Source organism: Prionailurus viverrinus, chromosome C1 (assembly GCF_022837055.1).
Source record: "Prionailurus viverrinus isolate Anna chromosome C1, UM_Priviv_1.0, whole genome shotgun sequence".
NCBI lineage: Eukaryota > Metazoa > Chordata > Mammalia > Carnivora > Felidae > Prionailurus > Prionailurus viverrinus.
The window spans coordinates 177,263,880-177,280,726 of NC_062568.1; the positions used below are offsets into that span (position 1 = coordinate 177,263,880).

Consider the following 16,847-nt stretch of genomic DNA (forward strand, 5'->3'; position numbering starts at 1 on the left):
CCACAAAACAAAGTCATTGGAGCATATTTTTTCTTCTCCCTGAAATCCTATATCTTCAGGACTATAATATATATTTAACATAATTACATCTTACCTTTTATCTGGAGGATGTAAGACAAGGAAGAAAACTCTGACACACGGGTGCACACATATATAACCCAATTCACAACAAATAAAGAAAAGTGCTAGAAACAATATACTACTTATTTCTACAACCTGTGGCATGACCAAAGCTAGCATTTATAAATACCTTCTCCCACTACCCATTCCATATTTGCTTTACCCTTAGTAAGCACCATACCTGTTGTGGTTTTTGGCCTGGTGGGGTGACCCAAACCTTATTTATTGAAGTACCTGGGCCATAACCAGTCCTGCCTCAACTGGGCAGTGGCATTTTTCAGTTTACTTTAATGACAGGGCATGGTAGTTCTAAGAGATGCCCCATGTACTTCCTCTATTCCAAGCATAATTCTTCTCACCTTCATTGGTAAGGAAACTACTAATTTCCCCTTTGCAATCAGGATAAATTCAGTACAGTAATTGCTTTTGATTCAGACCCATGAGGAGCCCAAAGTGGCCAGGAGATATGTTCACATGCAGTTCAACGTAATCATCCTGTGTGTCCCGGTGGAAGCACTCCTGTCTTTGGAACTAAGATCACTAGGCCAACAGAGCACATGTTACAGGAATAAGCACCAATGATGTGGCTAATTGGGTCACTAGGTGTAACAATGTGTGGTGCCTGTCCCATTTCCATCTCTTGAGTCCTGGATGGGTGAACCCTGACTGTAGAGTAAGAGAACCATATGTTGACATTGATTTATAGCATATTCAGCCCCTTGAAGAGCCTTCCTTTAACCCTGCAAGTTATTGCCTCCTAGCTAGTGCTGTATACCCTAACTTATCCTGAGGTTATTTCTCTGCTTCTGGAATACATAACTAGAATGGATGTATTCCCCAAATGAAAGAAGACTCGGTAGATTATAGGGGTTTGATGTCTCTAGCTTCATGGGGATATCCCATATGTCCCCATTCCAATTTTCAGGTTCCCAATGCTCAGTGTTCTCACTATAATTTGACACCTACAAGATATGTAATTTAATTTGCTTATAATTGTGACACAGAATGATGCTCTGGGTTTAGTTCTCCGAAATCTGAGCCTTGGTGAAGGCCTGGGGCTTTAGGGCACAGTGGTGCTGACATAGGGCACAATGCTGACATAGAAGCTTTCAAGTCATTTATTTCTTTTGTGGTCTGAGAATTTGAATCCTTCACATCATTATTTCCCTACTTTTCCAGTACAGCATGGAACAACTAGTCAATCTTATGCTCCTTAGGGTAACTAAAATGCAACATGTCATCAAATACATGCCATTACATGTACATCATGTACATCACCAAACCTTGCCTATTACAAGTATTTGATTAGCATTATCTAATAGTGATGTTTTGCATTTTGCAACATCAGGCCCTGGGCTAGCAGTGTCCTCTTTACCATTGGCAATAGGGTCATCAGTGTCTTTCCAATGAATCCTAATGGAAAAATCATTCATTAAATCCAGAATGAATTTAAAAAACTTATTAAGATTCTGTTCCTCTAGAAAATTCTTGCTACCAAAATTTGTATTAGTCAGAGTTGCACCGGAGAAACAAAAACCAGGCAAGTGGATGCCTGTCTAGAAAGAAAACAACAGACCCAGAGGTATAATGTGTCTGAGCCCATTTTTTGGACAGACAGTAGCTTGCTTGTGTTCTCTTCTGTCTTCCTAAGGAGCAGCTTAAGTAAGAAAGGCACTAGAGGGCCAGGTTGTCCAGTTGTTGGGATGCCTGAGTGAGTGGTGACAGAACAGGAAGGATGCAGAGGGAAGGATCATGGTCTTGGAGGGGAAAGGCAGGGAAGGCAGGTGCCCACTCCTCAATCCAGTGGAAGAAGAAATTAAACACATCTGTGATCATGGGATCTGTAGGAGAAAGATGATCAGGTCAAGCACAGACTGGGAGATTCCTAGATATTTATTTGTGGATAAACAGGACATGTGGATAAATAGGACCTCAGTTCCTAAAAGTGAGATGCAGGTCCCAGGACTCCTCCCCACCTGGAACCTGAGCCCTTTGTTCTCTGGAAACTCACCCTCTCCTGAGAACACTAACCCCCTCAGGTCTACAAACCTTTAGGGAAGTCAGGCTCATAGATGTTCAGGAAGCCAAGGAACTGTTCGAGCCAGGGTGGGCGGGCTGAGGAGAATGGGTGGGCTCAGGTTACAACTTTGTCCAGGTTCTGTCCTTCACTCCTCTTCTAGCCTCTCCTAGGCAGTCACAGTCTTAATATCTTTGAGCTCACCTGCTCTCCAGTCCCAGAGCCACCACTGTAAGCCCAAGGCACCCTCTCTCTTACTGTTCCTGGGTTAGCTCAACAGCCCCAAACTGGCCAATCTGCTTGCAAATGCTGCCTGTCATCAACCTTCTATCTATACTACTCCCAGAAAGAAATTTAGTTCAGCATTAAAGTTTTTCATAAGAAAGATAAAACCAGCTTGCTGTGCAATGCAGAAGTCAGCTCAGTTCTGTTCCTTATGTCATTTGACACATTTTCATTGAGGACCTGCTATGTGCAAGGCACTGTCAAGATACTCCATGTGATGGGACGGACATGGTCCTGCCCTTTCATTCTTGGGGAAGACTGATAATATTCAACCAAGCAAGTAAGTAGAATGAATACAGAGAGCAGTCCATCTAAAACAGGAAACAAATACAGTGCTATGAGAGAGACTAACAGGGAGAGTCTACTTAGGGAGATCCAGGATGGCCTCTTGTTGGAGAGGGCATTCAAAGTGAAACTCGAAGGATGACAAGGTGCTGGCAGTGTGAAGGGTAAGAGAGGAGCATTCCGGTAGAACCAACAGCAAGCACACATGCTCTGGGGCAGGAAGAAGTGTGGTGTCTTCCAGAAGCTGCCGCTTGGTAGGACAGTCGTCTGAGATAAGTTTGGAGAGATCATCCAGAGGCTGGTATCTGTTCTAAGATAGGGTGCTTTAAAAATGTAGGTAGATAATATATGAAAACATTGGCATCATGTCAACAAATGTAACTATTACACAAAATAAGTGACACTCGGGTATTAGCAAAACTAGAGTTCGACATTTATGGTCATTGTTCTAAGTTTGACACTTACTTGCTTTGTGACCTTGAGACAGTCAACCAGCTCCCTGGGCCTTAGTTTACTTGTCTGTAATTTAGTATTGATAAATTGAGCAGTAGTTGTGATTGTGCTTTGGAAACCACTATGCCAATATTGAGGACATATTTTGGAAGCTTACCCATGCCAGCACCATGCATGGTACCGGGTAAGGAGCGCTCACATTCTCAGAATCACCCTAGATCTCATTCTAGGTAGAAAGGGGTGCTGCATAATGCCCCAGCCAAAAATAAATAAATAAATGATGGCTTCAAGCCTTCTCTTAGATGGGAAAAGCAAGCCAATATTTAGGAATATCCATCAGCCCCAGAAACAGCAAGTGCCTGGTATTATGAGTAATCACTTGAGTAATCACTTCAAGCTTCCGCCTTGGGGAATGACTGCACCCATTCACCTGCCTTTCTGCGGCCTATTCACAGAGCCAGGAAATACTCATTTCCCTTTAAAATGTGGCAACCATCACTAAACCCAGTCTCTTCAAGACAGTGATCTAACTGGTGCAGTGTTATCCTGATTTCCAGCTTCATTCGTTCGTCACATCAGTAAGTATTCCCTGGGTATCCTCAGCAGGCACAGCCCTCAGTCCCACGCGATAGGAAGCATAAGACATGGGTTGCCCCATTACAACCTTCAAAGAACCCTTGCTTGTGGTGTCTGAATAGCAAATGAACGGGACAGATATTGACTCTTTAATAATGTTGACAATGCCAGCACAACTTAGTAAGACTTAAACTCTCTACAGAGAGCTCTACGTTCTTTTGACCAGTTTATCATCAGCTTTACTCACATCATGAAAATTCTCTGTGAGCATCGTCTTCAATGACTGCTACATCTACGGACGTGGTGTGCCCTACACTTGCTCACAAAAACAGCCCTGCATAGTGAGGCTTGCATTTATGCCAAAATGTGGGATTGATACCCGAAACACACTGCTGCTCCCAGGAAACACTGGCTCAAACAAAGCAAGCATGAAACGTCCCCTGCAGCGTTTGGGCGTTGCCCCCTGCGGGCTGGAGCCTGGTTTTCAACAAATGGTTCACAGCAAAGTCTCTGGGGCAGGACTTCCTGGACTGAATGCCGGCTCTCCCTCTTACCAGGAGGGTGACTCTGGACAGACAACTAAGCTCTTTATGCCATGGTTTTCTCACTTCGACTTGGGGATTTTTGTTAAAAAGTCTATTCCATAGGGTTGTTGTGGAGAAAACCTCTAAGGTTTCTTTCTCAGTGCCTAGAACATAGTAAGTGCTCACTAAATGTTAGCTACACCAAGCATCATGTGCTCACCGTATAGAGGAAACCGAGGACTCTGGGAGGCAAAGACAGAGTGACCCCCAGAATTGCACCCAGGCTGTCCTACTTCCAGGCTCTCTCCACAACTGCTCCTGGTATGCTAGTTGCAAAGCTGGTGCTGGGCCAAGTAAGGGAAATTGTCTGGCTCCAAAGTCTCTGACCAGGGGCCACAGAGGGATGGAAGGTAACCATATTAAGATGAGGGGAATGGATAATGTGATTATGTCCCCTAGGGTTTGGACAGGAGCCCAGGATTTAGGGGAAGCAGGAAAGAACTCTGGTCCAAGGGTTGTGTGATGAATCTTCTGTCATGAAGTTGAGAAAGGAGGACTTTGGAGGAAGGAACTTGGGGGTAATTTGGGAAAGGGACGATTACCCCACCTTCCAGAAGGAGAAACCGAGGTTCAAGTAGTCTACATTGCTGGCCTCCTATGTCATGAGCGTGCCCTGGGGCTGGGGATCTGAGTCTAAGGCCGGTGCTCTGTCTGCCAGCACAGTCTGCTCCAGGCACAACTGGTGGGTAGACAGTGACAAGCATGGGGAACAATGCTGAGGCAGCTGAAGCAGGTGGTCGGGAGAACCCCTGATTCTAATCCCAGCTGGCACTCTCAATGGCAGTGCTCCTGTGGCCACATCACACTAGCTCCCTGTAAGACTTCTGCTCTCTGATAAGGGAGAATAAGCCAACCAACCACACGTTCTGAACTCGGTAACTGGACTGCGGACTTCTTGCTGTCAGGGCTCATGTCTGTTTGTAGGCAGCTGTGCTGTGGCACTCAGTACACCTGGCACTTAGGGGTGCTCCTGAAATATTGGATGATAAATCGGGAGAAGGCCAAGTGGGAGTTTGCCAGGCACTGTTGCTGTCTGCTGGGAAAGCTTTCCTCCCACTGGTTCCCAAGGTGGATCCTCTCAGTTAATGAACTCTGGAGGCCCAGTCTAACCTCTGCCCCCTCCTATTTCCCACCCTCTCTGTGGGCAGGGCAATCTTCCTTGGACTGACAAGGCTGCGGTGCTCAGGGGAGGTCAGCCACAATCAGGAATAGTCAACGGATCCAGCTGTCCGTGCACCATGAGTGTCTCTGTGCTGAGGTTCACCAGACCCCTGGACGGTGTCTCCGGACTCCTGCAAGTGGCCTCCCTGCTAGGCTTCACTCTGCTGTTGCTCAAGGCAGCACAGCTCTACCTGCGCAGGCAGTGGCTGCTCAAAGCGGTCCAGCACTTCCCGTCGCCTCCTTCCCACTGGCTCTTTGGGCACATTCAGGAGGTAGGAAGGGGCTGGTTGGGGAATGGGGGGACAGAGTGGGCCTGAATTCTCAGAGTATCCTCCTGGTCAGCAGATGCATCCCACAGGCTTCTTGTGTGACAGCACGTGGGTCTAGCTTACCTCTCAGACCTCGGTGCCCCACACCAGCCCTGGAGCTCAGCCTGTCCAAGGAAGCCTGTGCTGGTGCCCTCTTTCTTTAGGCAGATCTGCAGGCTGTGGTGCAGCTTTGCTTTTTGAGGACAATGGCTGCTCCTTCCAGAGTCTTCCCCTTCAGGCTGAGCAGCCCTGCCTCTTCTCTCAGAACAGGCTTCCTGATGCTTCCCTGCCCAGCCACTCAACCCCATCCTCTCAGCCTGGCCCTGAGATGCCTGGGACTCAGACATTAGCAGTTTCCCAACCTATGCAGACCATAGACAGGAATCCCAGAAGGTGTCAGATTACAGGAAAATAGGGTCAACCGCTGGACCAGGGATCACGTCAGGTGTAGGGAACAACCAGGTTGGGTGCCTGAGACTGTGGATGTTCCAGACTGGTGGTGTCAGTGCTAGAACCCTAACAAGCCACTGGCACACAGGAGAAGGTTCCCAGGATGGGGCAGGTAAAGAGCACTCACACTGAGCTCCACCATTAACAGAATCTGTTTCCACATCAGCTCTCATTCCCCAAACCCGGCACCATGTAATCCATGGGCTGAGGATGTCACCTCCTTCCAGTACCCCGGTGGCCAGCTCAGAGCTGACCCCAAGGAATGCTTGACTCAGGTTGTGCAGTGACAGAGGAAGGAGCAGCTTGGGGTGACTGGGTGGGAGACAGCACCTACCCAGCCAGTTCTGTCAGCACTGGTCCCCGAGGGAGGGTTACAGGAAGGGGGGCACTTGGAGAGGGGCTCACTACTGGGGTGTGGATTGAACAAGCCTAGGAGGTGGGGTGTTGTAGAGAGCGGAGACCGGTCTCTTCTCAGAGAAAGAGGCAGAGCGATTTCAACCGAGTGGCGCCAGAGATGGAAACTTCATGTCAGCCACAGGGAGACAGCCAGAGCCCAATTCCTTCCTGCACATTGTTGCACTAATGACTTCCAGATTATTTGTCCAGGTGGAGAAATTGGGACCTTTTGTTAGATGTAGTTGTCACCTTCCCGAGCTGGGATTTGACATAAGGAACTAAAAAACTTCCTCCAGTGACTTTCCCATTAACTGACTGTATGTAGACTCTGTAAGCAGACAGGTTCTGCTACATAACGAATATTACTCCCGGTGCCCAATCATCTCTCATCGCCTGCTGACCTATCAGATATTGTAGCCAAATATTTCTTGTTTTTATAATTCTATCTGAAACCTTCCTTTATTCAATTCCTCTGTTATTGGCTAAGTCAGGAGTTAGAATGCCACCTGAGGTGAGTTAAAGCTAACCTTCAGGCAAGGTGACAAATCACAATGGGGACAGGGAAGCATGTGGTCTCTGAGCCAAGCTCTGTAGATTTTATCCTAGCTCTGCCACATACTCTATGCCTCTGTTTCCTCCTCTGTAAAATGGGGAGGCTGCTGCTGATGATTAGAGTCTCAAGCAAGTCATTCTAATCTGCAAATATTGCCTGGCACAGACCAAAGGTGACAGTAACACTCTAATTGATAAAAATGAAAATGATGTAATGCCTATGAAGGACAAGCATGCTGTTGGTCTGCAAACTCACTGTACTACCTAGGGGTGAAATCCACCAGGAACTATGAAAGGGGAACTGCAGGGTGGGTAATAGGTGAGTCAACAGCCCTATCTTTCCTCTCACCTGTCTCAGGTTGACTGCTAGCCAGTAGAGCCCACAATACCTGACCATTGTCTGTGCTGCTCTTTTGTTTCTATCCACCTTCTATCCTTGTGTCTCCTTTGCAGGACATTTTTCATGGCTGTAGCATTAGTGGAGCATGGCCTGCAGTGGGTGGCTGCAGCCTGAAGGCTAGTGGAGGCTGGAGGTGTTTGCCAACAGGGTACCCGCCACTGCCACCAGGGGCACCGTCTCCTCCTATGGGCACCTATCTCCACCATGGGCACCTATGAGAGTCTCACCTGGCCTCTGCTAGACCTGCTCAGGGACAGATGGCAGCCCCAAGTGTTTCTCCAGACAACTGAGAGACCAGTGGCCCTCAGAATGGCCCAGAGAGGGGAATAGCCGGGCATGGCACCATTTGGCTCCTTGGGGTCTCCTAGAGGAGGAGAGCATGTGATCAGAAGGAGGCATGTCACTGGGCAGAAACAGGACCCCGGGCCCCTGCTGTGCAGGTCTGAGGGGATCTTGGAGGACAAATTAACATAGCTTTGTGGTAAGAGGCTCCCACTGGATGGTCACTGCACTGGATCTAAGGAGAAGGGTAACCCATGATGGCCATGACCTGGGAGCACAGAGCAGGCCCCTTAAGTAATTGAAGGACACTTCAGGCTCTAAGGCCTGATTCTCTTCCCCGACTCCACTCCCACACTAGAACATAAGCTCACTGAATGTGGAATCTAGATCAGAACCTGTCTCATCAGAAACAGTTCCAAACTCCTAAGCACTGTGGATATCTAGAACTATCACCCTGTGGCCAGCCTACCTGCCACCACCACTCTAAGCAGTGCACCTACAGAGGAAGGCTTTATTGACTTGTCTTTCCCTCGGTTACAGTTCCAAGATGGCCAAGAGCTACAAGGGCTTCAGAAAAGGGCAGAGAAATACCCGTGCGCCAGTCCTCGCTGGCTGTGGGGGAGCAAAGTTACCCTCATAGTCTATGACCCGGACTACATGAAGGTGATCCTGGGGCGATCAGGTGAGAACTATCCCGCATGTCTTCTGCTATGGCTCTTCCCTCTTGGGTATATTCCTTGGGGACTATGAAATTCAGGAAGAGAGTCATGGCTCAGCCTTCAGTACCCTCCAGCAACCATCCTTCTAGCCCACAACCCAGTATAAGGCCAAATATAGATACTTAGATGGAATGCTTAAACAGCTGTGAGGGATTACATTTTCCTTTTTCTTTCTTTCTTTCTTTCTTTCTTTCTTTCTTTTTCTTTCCTTTCTTTCATCCCTCCCTCCTTTCTTTCTTTCTTTCTTTCTTTCTTTTCTTCTTTCTTTCACCACACTGATATGATCCCAGATCTCAAAGTCAATTTGCTGTCCGTGATGGCTGGTATTCAGAATCCCTGTCTGTGGTGGGTCATAGAATGCCTGATTTCTATATTTCTTTGCTGATCACAGTCTCACTGGGGCTGTGCTATGGACCACTGAATCTGCCCTCCTAAGCCCAAGTTACCATCAGGAAAGGAAGTGAGTCAGGGCTTGGAGGCAACTGGGGAGTGGCTTATCACAAACTGCCAGCTTACAATCCTCAGGAAGAAATGAGGGCCACTGGCCTGGACCACAGCACCTCCTGGGGGCAGCCTGCCTTCCATGTTCCCCTCAGTCCTGTATGCCCTCTTAACTTTCAGACCCAAAGTCTCATGGCCTCTACAGATTCCTGGCTCCCTGGATAGGTAAGTACATTTAACCAGGACTATAGTCCACCTTCCTGTTTGCCAACAACTATCCATTTGGCCCAGATAAAACAAGACTGTAGTGACCGGCACCAAAGTCACACCCTCAACTCTGAAGTGAGCCTCGTTTCTCTTCTTCTGAAACAACTCTCACCTCTGGATGTCTGGGAGGCTCAGTAGGTTGAGGATGTCTCTTCATTTTGGTTCAGGTCATGATACCAGGGTCATGGAATTGAGCCCCACATTGGGCTCCACACCTAGCTTGGAACCTGATTAAGATTCTCTCTTTCTGCCTCTCTCTGCCCCTCTCCCTGGCTCACCATCTCTCCCTCTCCCTTTTCTCCTTCTCTCTCTCAAAAAAATACCCTCACCCCTTCCTAATGGTGGGGAGAGCTCTCCTGCAGCTCAGCTTCTTTCACATCACTTCACAGTCCTCGAGAATGATCTCAGCCTGACTTTTCACTGAAGTCCTTCTATGACCTGCGACCTGCTCGGTTTCAGCCTTGATCTCTCAGCTGTCATGACCACTTGCTGTGACCCAATACTTGCGTGGTCACCTTCCTGACATGCACTGGCCTTCCCAGACTTGCCCAGGATGCCCTTCTTCTCACACCCTGGGTTCCTCCCAAATTCCTAGATAACTCTTGGGAGTACCTCTCCCCACACACCCCCATTGTGGCCCAGGGTATGGTTTGCTCCTGTTGAATGGTCAGATGTGGTTCCAACACCGGCGGATGCTGACCCCAGCCTTCCACTATGGCATCCTGAAGCCCTACGTGGGGCTCATGGATGACTCTGTCCGCGTGATGCTGGTAAGTCTGTCCCGCGCTCACCTGCACACTCACACCCATAGCACAGTTCTCAGAGCCCACTCTCAGGCATGTGTGTCCCACAGACATCCATCAGGCACAGCACTTATATCTTACTAGGAGACAGGGCTCCCCAGGGTAGATGGGACAGGAAAGTTCCAGGCACAAGCTTGCCTCCACTCTGTGCTCATTGCCAACAAAAGAGAGAGTCATGGTGGATCCAGGGTCCATTCTCCTCCCCACTTGATGTCTTTGGCTTGGATAGGAAGAGCAGTCAATCCCCCTGGACAACAGGACAAGTGACCCTGGCTGGCCTGGCAGTAGCAGCTTCAGGATGTCACTGACATGGGCTCTGGGCTGGGGCTGAAGGTTTCTGCATGGATTTTAGCCACTCCATGGAGGGAAATGGAGACCAGGTCTCAACCCCCAGGTCTGGGTTGCACCATCATACCACCTCTGGGCAGAATCTTATTTCTCACTAACTGTGCTCAGCTGACATTTGATGAACAAAAGGAAATGTGGTCCCTGATATCCCTTCCTTAGGAATCCTGGTACTGATCCCTTAGCCTTTCTCCTGCCTTGACGCTTGCTCCCTAACGTGGGACTTGACTTGTTTCTTTTGTGTAGACCAAACGGCAGAAAACGTCCACCTTTTGACCCTTAGAAACATTTTGTGTTCTTCTAAAAGGTGGTTAGTGCCATAACTTGCTCCTAAGTTAAGAGAGATCATGATTAATTACATAGCAAAAGTTTCTGTGAAAATACTCATCACATTACAAACACTTATTTGCTATATTTCCTAAAATGCTAAAAACACAGCCACTTTAGAAAGAGAGGACATCCCATCAGAAGAGAGAGTCTAGCATTGTCAGCATGGGCCTTCTGGAGGAGTAGAGGATTAATGTGTCCCTACATCACAGGACAAATGGGAGGACCTCATCAGACAGAACTCATATGTGGAGATCTTTGAGCATGTCTCCTTGATGACCTTGGACACCATTATGAAGTGCGCCTTCAGCTACCAGGGCAGCCACCAAGCAGACAGGTCAGTGAAATTCTCAGGCACCAGGCCCTATTTCCTACCAACTGGCATGGACTTATCCTGGGAGGTAGGTAAGGCAGCTTGGGTGTTTCCCATCAACAACAGCAACATTGTGCAGAGAGCTCCAGGCCACAGTCAAATTCAGCCCACACCACACCTTCATTAGGCACAGATCCCTGATCCTTGCCACAGGGAAAAACTTGGCTGTCTATGTCCCTCGCAAAGGGCTGAGGGTCTCAAGAGCATAAGAAAGAAATGGTGAATGCCTCGGATACCTGTCCCACTGATTGAGGAACCCTCACCCACAGCCCCAATCCACTCCAGGGCAGATGCCTGCCACCATTTAGGTCCTTTTGCATCCTTCCCATTCAGGATCTCCCAGTCCTACATCCAGGCCATTCAAGACCTGAGCAACCTGTTTTTTTCCCGAGTGAGGAATGTTTTCCACCAGGATGACATCATTTATAGGCTGACCCCTGAAGGCCGTTGGAACCACCGGGCCTGCCAGATTGCCCATCAACATACAGGTTGGACTCTAGCCCCTAGGCAGCTCGCCTCCTTCTTCAGAGACATCCCAAAGGGATTGGCCCCAAACACTCAGGCAGAGCTCTGTCCCTCCAAGGCCCCTCCAGAGGTTGGGACACACCCACACTGGGTACCCCCCTGGTGCAGGTTTTAGGATGCCAGTGCTGTGCCTGAGCTGATATTTGTCATCATGTGGGTAAAGGTTGAATGAAACTCCCTGCCAAAGGCATTCAAACAATGTCTCTCTGGGATGTGCTGTTGAGTGGCGACCCAACCCGCAAGCACATGGTGCTACAGCTCTCACCCTGACACGTACACCTATTACCACTCTCCTCCTGATCCAAATGGCACCCAGGCTGGGACAGCTGGGGGTAGGTGGGCCAAGGGGGTAGCTGTATCTGGGCACCCAGAGCTCTCAGCTCTGCCAGGGAACACTGTTCTGGGACAGACCGAGTGATCAAGCTGAAGAAGGCTCAGCTGCAGGAGGAGGGAGCTCTGGAGAAGGTCAGGAGCAAGAGGCACTTGGACTTCCTGGACATCCTCCTCTTTGCCAGAGTGAGTGTGAGCAGGGGAGGCATGAGGCTTTGCCCACAAGCTTGGCGGAGGGAGACAAATCCTGCTGTGTCACCATGTCTTCCCAGATGGAGGACGGCAGCAGCTTGTCTGACAAGGACCTCCGTGCCGAAGTGGACACGTTCATGTTTGAGGGCCATGACACCACAGCCAGTGGCATCTCCTGGATCCTCTATGCCCTGGCCACGCACCCTGAGCATCAGCAGAGGTGCCGGGAGGAAGTCCAGAGTCTCCTGGGGGATGGTACCTCCATCACCTGGTGAGTGCTCACGAGATGGGATTGCCCAGCCCACTCAACTGGAGAATTTCCTGCTTGGCAGAGTCTTGCCTGTCCTTCAGGGTAGCTTCGTTTCAGGGACCACCTAGACCAGATGCCTTACACCACCATGTGCATTAAAGAGGCACTGCGACTCTATCCACCAATTCCAGGCATTGGCAGAGTGCTCAACAAGCCCATCACTTTCCCTGATGGACGTTCCTTACCCAAAGGTATGAAGGTCACCACACTCACACAGCAACACTCTGCAGGAACACATGGGACGTCAGTGGTCCACATGTCATGTGACAGTTCTCAATCACTCTGGTCATCTTTCATTCATAAATGGACACTTAATCTTTAGTTTGGATGAGGATAGAAAATGCCTGACACAGAGCCAGAGCACTGCCAAAGTGTCATAAAGGTTACTTCCCCTTCCTATCTATGGAGAATATATTCTATTTCGGTTTATTCTCCCAAATAACCTGTAAGGTGCATCTCAATTCTAAGATCTCAAAAGAACAGAATCCTAAGTTTCCAAACTTATCCAACAAAAACAGTCTATTACCATGAGATCCCATTGTTTTGTGACGCTACAGCATTCCCACTGAAGGCACTGACATTCTCTGATTTAAAACTGCATACTCCAGTTCCTGACTCCAAGTCTAAACTCATGGACCAATTCTGTCTTCACTGTCGTATCTATTTGAGTATCCTGAAGATTTGACATGACATTTGGATAACCCCTTTGTGACAAATGCAAACAACTATATACATATCAGTTAAAATAAAAACGACTCAATACATTGCATCTTCTCTAAAAGGAGGTGTTGACTTCAGCAAGGGGCTTCAAAATTAGCATAAACTTCTAATATCCAGAGATTTGATGGCTAGAGAGAAAATACCTCTGGGCCAGACAGAGCTGTTTTTCCTTCCCTGTGGGGTCGAGTCATTGAAGCAGATCAGGGAATCCACTGTCATTATTTTGACAGTCCAGTCAGTGGGGAGCCCTCAGATTGGTGGCAGAGAGTACCTGATGACCAGATCTGAGAACCCAGTCATGGTTGGAGGCCACCGTTGGCTCACCTCTGATCTGAACTCCAGGCCTGCCACATCCTAGCTGTGTGGATATAGGCAAGTAGCTTAGCCTCTCTGAGACTCTAGGTGCCTGATATGGACAATGGAGACATGAGTGCCTTCACTGGAGGGTTGTTGTGAGGATTGAATGAGTTCGTGCATATTACCCAAGGGCCTATGGATGCTACTTGATAAATGTGAGTTTTCTGTCACTTGAGTTGTTCCAAAAAGTAAGCCTCCTGTTCTTTCCTACTTCTCAGCCCAGGCATGGTTCCCTCGTAATGAGTGTACGGGTGCTTTCCTGGTCCACCCCATCTCTCTTGCAACACAGTCATTCCACTCACAATGATGAGCAGTGGCTTTCACTGTGGCTTCCAGGCTGTTTGTGCATGCACATGACTCCTCGTGGCGTGGATATGATCCGTCTTCTCTCTTGTCTCCCACAGGATTCCAGGTGTCCCTCTCCATTTATGCCCTTCACCACAACCCGAATGTGTGGCCAAACCCAGAGGTATGATGGCCTTGGGAGGAGGGGCTGGGATGAGCTCTCCAGACCAATGCATCCTCCTGTCCCATCTCTGGGTGGTCCATCTGGTGGCTGGTTGATAGGAAGGAGGGGCTTGACCACACCTGTCCTAGTCCTGGTGCTCCCTCTGCAGGAGTTTGACCCTTCACGGTTTGCACCGGGTTCTGCCCGACACAGCCATGCTTTCTTGCCCTTCTCAGGAGGAGCAAGGTGAGTTACTTGTACCAAGATGGGATTGGGGGCGGTTTTCTGGGTATACACCTGATGTTTGTGACTTCCTATGTTAATATGGGTGCCTACAGATATGCCGTTGCGTGTCTCTGTGCTAGGAAAAAGGTGTATCCCTGTCTATTTACAAAAGAAAGTTGGTAAGCACCACATGACCTGGAGACTTTGACCCATCGCTCATACCTAACCTGTAGCTACAATTCAGTGTCAGTGGCTGATCCAAAGCTCACTGCATTCTGGTATTTGATTCACTGTATGAGTAGGACTTTGCGCAATAGATTTTCTCACATGTTAATTTTCAACTGCTGTTGATTTCAAAGTCTGGATGGAATCAATAGACTTCTTTTGTGCACATTCTCAAGCCAGCCTTTCCTACTCAACTCGCCATTCTGTCCCCGCACTGAACCACTGACTTCTTTGCCTGTGTGTCCATTCTCAGCTGCCTTGCATATCTCAAATATTTAAGTCATACGTGGGGATGGTTACTGTAGCCTCTTAAGGGTTCCATGAAGTATTCGACTAATCTGTGTGGCTGTTATGTTTGCATCTACCCACAAGAATTCTTGAATACATGGTAATGGTCATGTACTTGACAATTTTCCCAGTTGTCAAATCAGTATATATGGTCTGGGCTCTACACACATTAACATTACACTCAGTCCAACGCTGAGTGGGCAAATGTATGCAAATGAAGACATTAAACTGCTTTTGAGAGAAAAGCCTCTGTTTCATACATGACACATGGTATTTGAAAGTTTCCTGGAGTATAAAACATAAAGCAGACTTGAAGGGGCCGTGGAGCTGGGTGACTGTTCTCCAGAGTGGCTGCTGTGAAATCCTCCGATGCTGCTGAAATTGTCCTCTAAATAGTAACTTCAGGAAACTTTCCAAGAGTTACTAGAAACAAGTTTTTTTCTGAATACATAAATCTATCAATTCTTCAAATAGTGAATCCACTTTCACAGAACGGGCTTAGAGCCGATTATGTTTGCAGGTATTGGCTCTAGGATTTGGTTTCTCCCTGGGAATGAGTCCTTCCTCTTAGATGTTGGTGGAAGATGTGTGGCTGCCAGTGGAGACAGAAGAGGGCCAGACAACACTGCCAGAAATCACATTACTTGCCTGTGTGGCTCAGGGAGGTGACCCTCTTGTAAAAGGATCTTAGGCCTGCTGACAGCAGAGGTAGGAGTAGGAGTTAGTCCTGGAAGACTGTCGGCTTTGTCAAAGGTCAGGGGCAGAGTGTGAAGCAAGGCTTGGGTCGAGATGTGTGTGTGTCCGGGAAGGAAAGGGATTGGGGCCGGGCCCATGCAGGAGGGCCCTGCATGTGCTGTTCCCAGCAAGGGGATTGGGGCCACTTCTCATTTCCTTTTCCCTCCCTGACCCAGGAACTGCATCGGGAAGCAGTTTGCCATGAACGAGATGAAGGTGGCGGTGGCCCTGACCCTGCTCCGCTTTGAGCTGGCGCCAGATCCTTCCAGGGTCCCTGTTCCCTGGCCAAGAATTGTGTTGAGGTCCAAGAATGGGATCCACCTGCATCTCAGGAAGCTCCTCTAAAATCTGTGCAGACAAGGATGAGCCCGAGAACCTCCTGCCTGCCATCCTGTCTTCCTGTCTGTGTCTCCCGTCCCCTGTCTTCTGCCTCCCTCACAACCTCCATGATCTCCCCCTCTTTCCCATCAGACTGTCTGCCCTTCTCTGTCTCACCCTTTTCCAAGACTCCTACTAGTTTTCTGTTACCCTCCTCCTACTTGGCTGTAGCCCTGACTGGGCGTGTAACTCTCAATTACGCACCTGTCCTCTAGCCTGTCTGGCCTCTCCTGTCGTTAGTCTTCCTGTGCGCTGGTCTGTCCTGTACTGTTTGTCTAGCTGGTTTCCCAAATGACATAAACTTAGCCCCTTAAGGGACTGGGGCCAGACTGCCTGGCTTTGAACACTGGCTCTCCCTCTTACCAGTATATTGACCCTGGAAAGGCAACTAAGCTCTGGGTGCCTTGGTGTTCTCGTTCAGATTTTGAGATTTATTTGAAAAAATCTGTTACGGGTTGGGGCACCTGGGTTGCTCAGCTGGTTAAGCATCTGACTGTGGCTCAGATCATGATCTCATGTTTCCTGAATTTGAAGCCCACATCGGGCTCTCTACTGTCAGAGCAGATCACACTTCCAATCCTGTCTCCCATTTTCTCTGCCTCCCCCGCCCTGGCTTTCTCTCTCTCTCTGTCTCTGTCTCTCTCTCTTTCAAAAATAAATAAACATTAAAAAAAACTGTGTTAGAGTAGTTGTGCGTTTAAATATATAACGTTCTTTGCTCAGTGCCTAGAGCATGGTAAGCACTCACTAAATGTTAGCTATTTACAAGTATATGCACCCAACTATATAGAGGAAATCGAGGATTCGGGGAGGAAAGACAGAGTGACGCCCAGAATTCCACCCCAAGTATCCCACTTCCAACCTCCCTCCACAAGAGTTCCTGGTATGCTAGGTGCAAAGCTGGTGCAGGGCCAAGTAAGGGAAGGAATAGGGTCAAATTCTCTGGGCCGGGATCAGAGAGAGATGGGAA

At 48.6% G+C, this 16,847-nt stretch overlaps 1 protein-coding gene across 2 annotated transcripts; it reads left to right on the forward strand.

Moving 5' to 3' along the window:
- Positions 1-5,543: 5,543 nt before the first annotated feature.
- LOC125172298 (cytochrome P450 4A11-like) lies at positions 5,544-15,974 on the forward strand. Of its 2 annotated transcripts, none has more exons than XM_047870119.1 (12): positions 5,544-5,753; positions 8,410-8,551; positions 9,210-9,254; positions 9,939-10,066; positions 10,984-11,108; positions 11,478-11,632; positions 12,079-12,185; positions 12,272-12,462; positions 12,559-12,692; positions 13,983-14,047; positions 14,196-14,272; positions 15,676-15,974. In XM_047870119.1, the coding sequence occupies exons 1-12, from the start codon at positions 5,559-5,561 to the stop codon at positions 15,842-15,844; spliced, it is 1,533 nt and encodes a 510-aa protein (XP_047726075.1). In that variant the 5' UTR covers positions 5,544-5,558; the 3' UTR covers positions 15,845-15,974. The 2 variants fall into 2 exon arrangements, with proteins under 2 accessions (XP_047726075.1, XP_047726074.1); XM_047870118.1 differs by having other exon boundaries at positions 5,559-5,753; positions 11,574-11,632.
- Positions 15,975-16,847: the final 873 nt, after the last annotated feature.

Excerpts from the sequence above, each read along its gene's own strand:
- LOC125172298 (XM_047870119.1), top strand. The coding sequence starts at position 5,559 with ATGAGTGTCTCTGTGCTGAGGTTCACCAGACCCCTGGACGGTGTCTCC. Across the intron at positions 12,186-12,271 it reads ACATCCTCCTCTTTGCCAGA|ATGGAGGACGGCAGCAGCTT; the intron begins GTGAGTGTGAGC and ends ATGTCTTCCCAG. Across the intron at positions 14,273-15,675 it reads CCCTTCTCAGGAGGAGCAAG|GAACTGCATCGGGAAGCAGT; the intron begins GTGAGTTACTTG and ends TCCCTGACCCAG.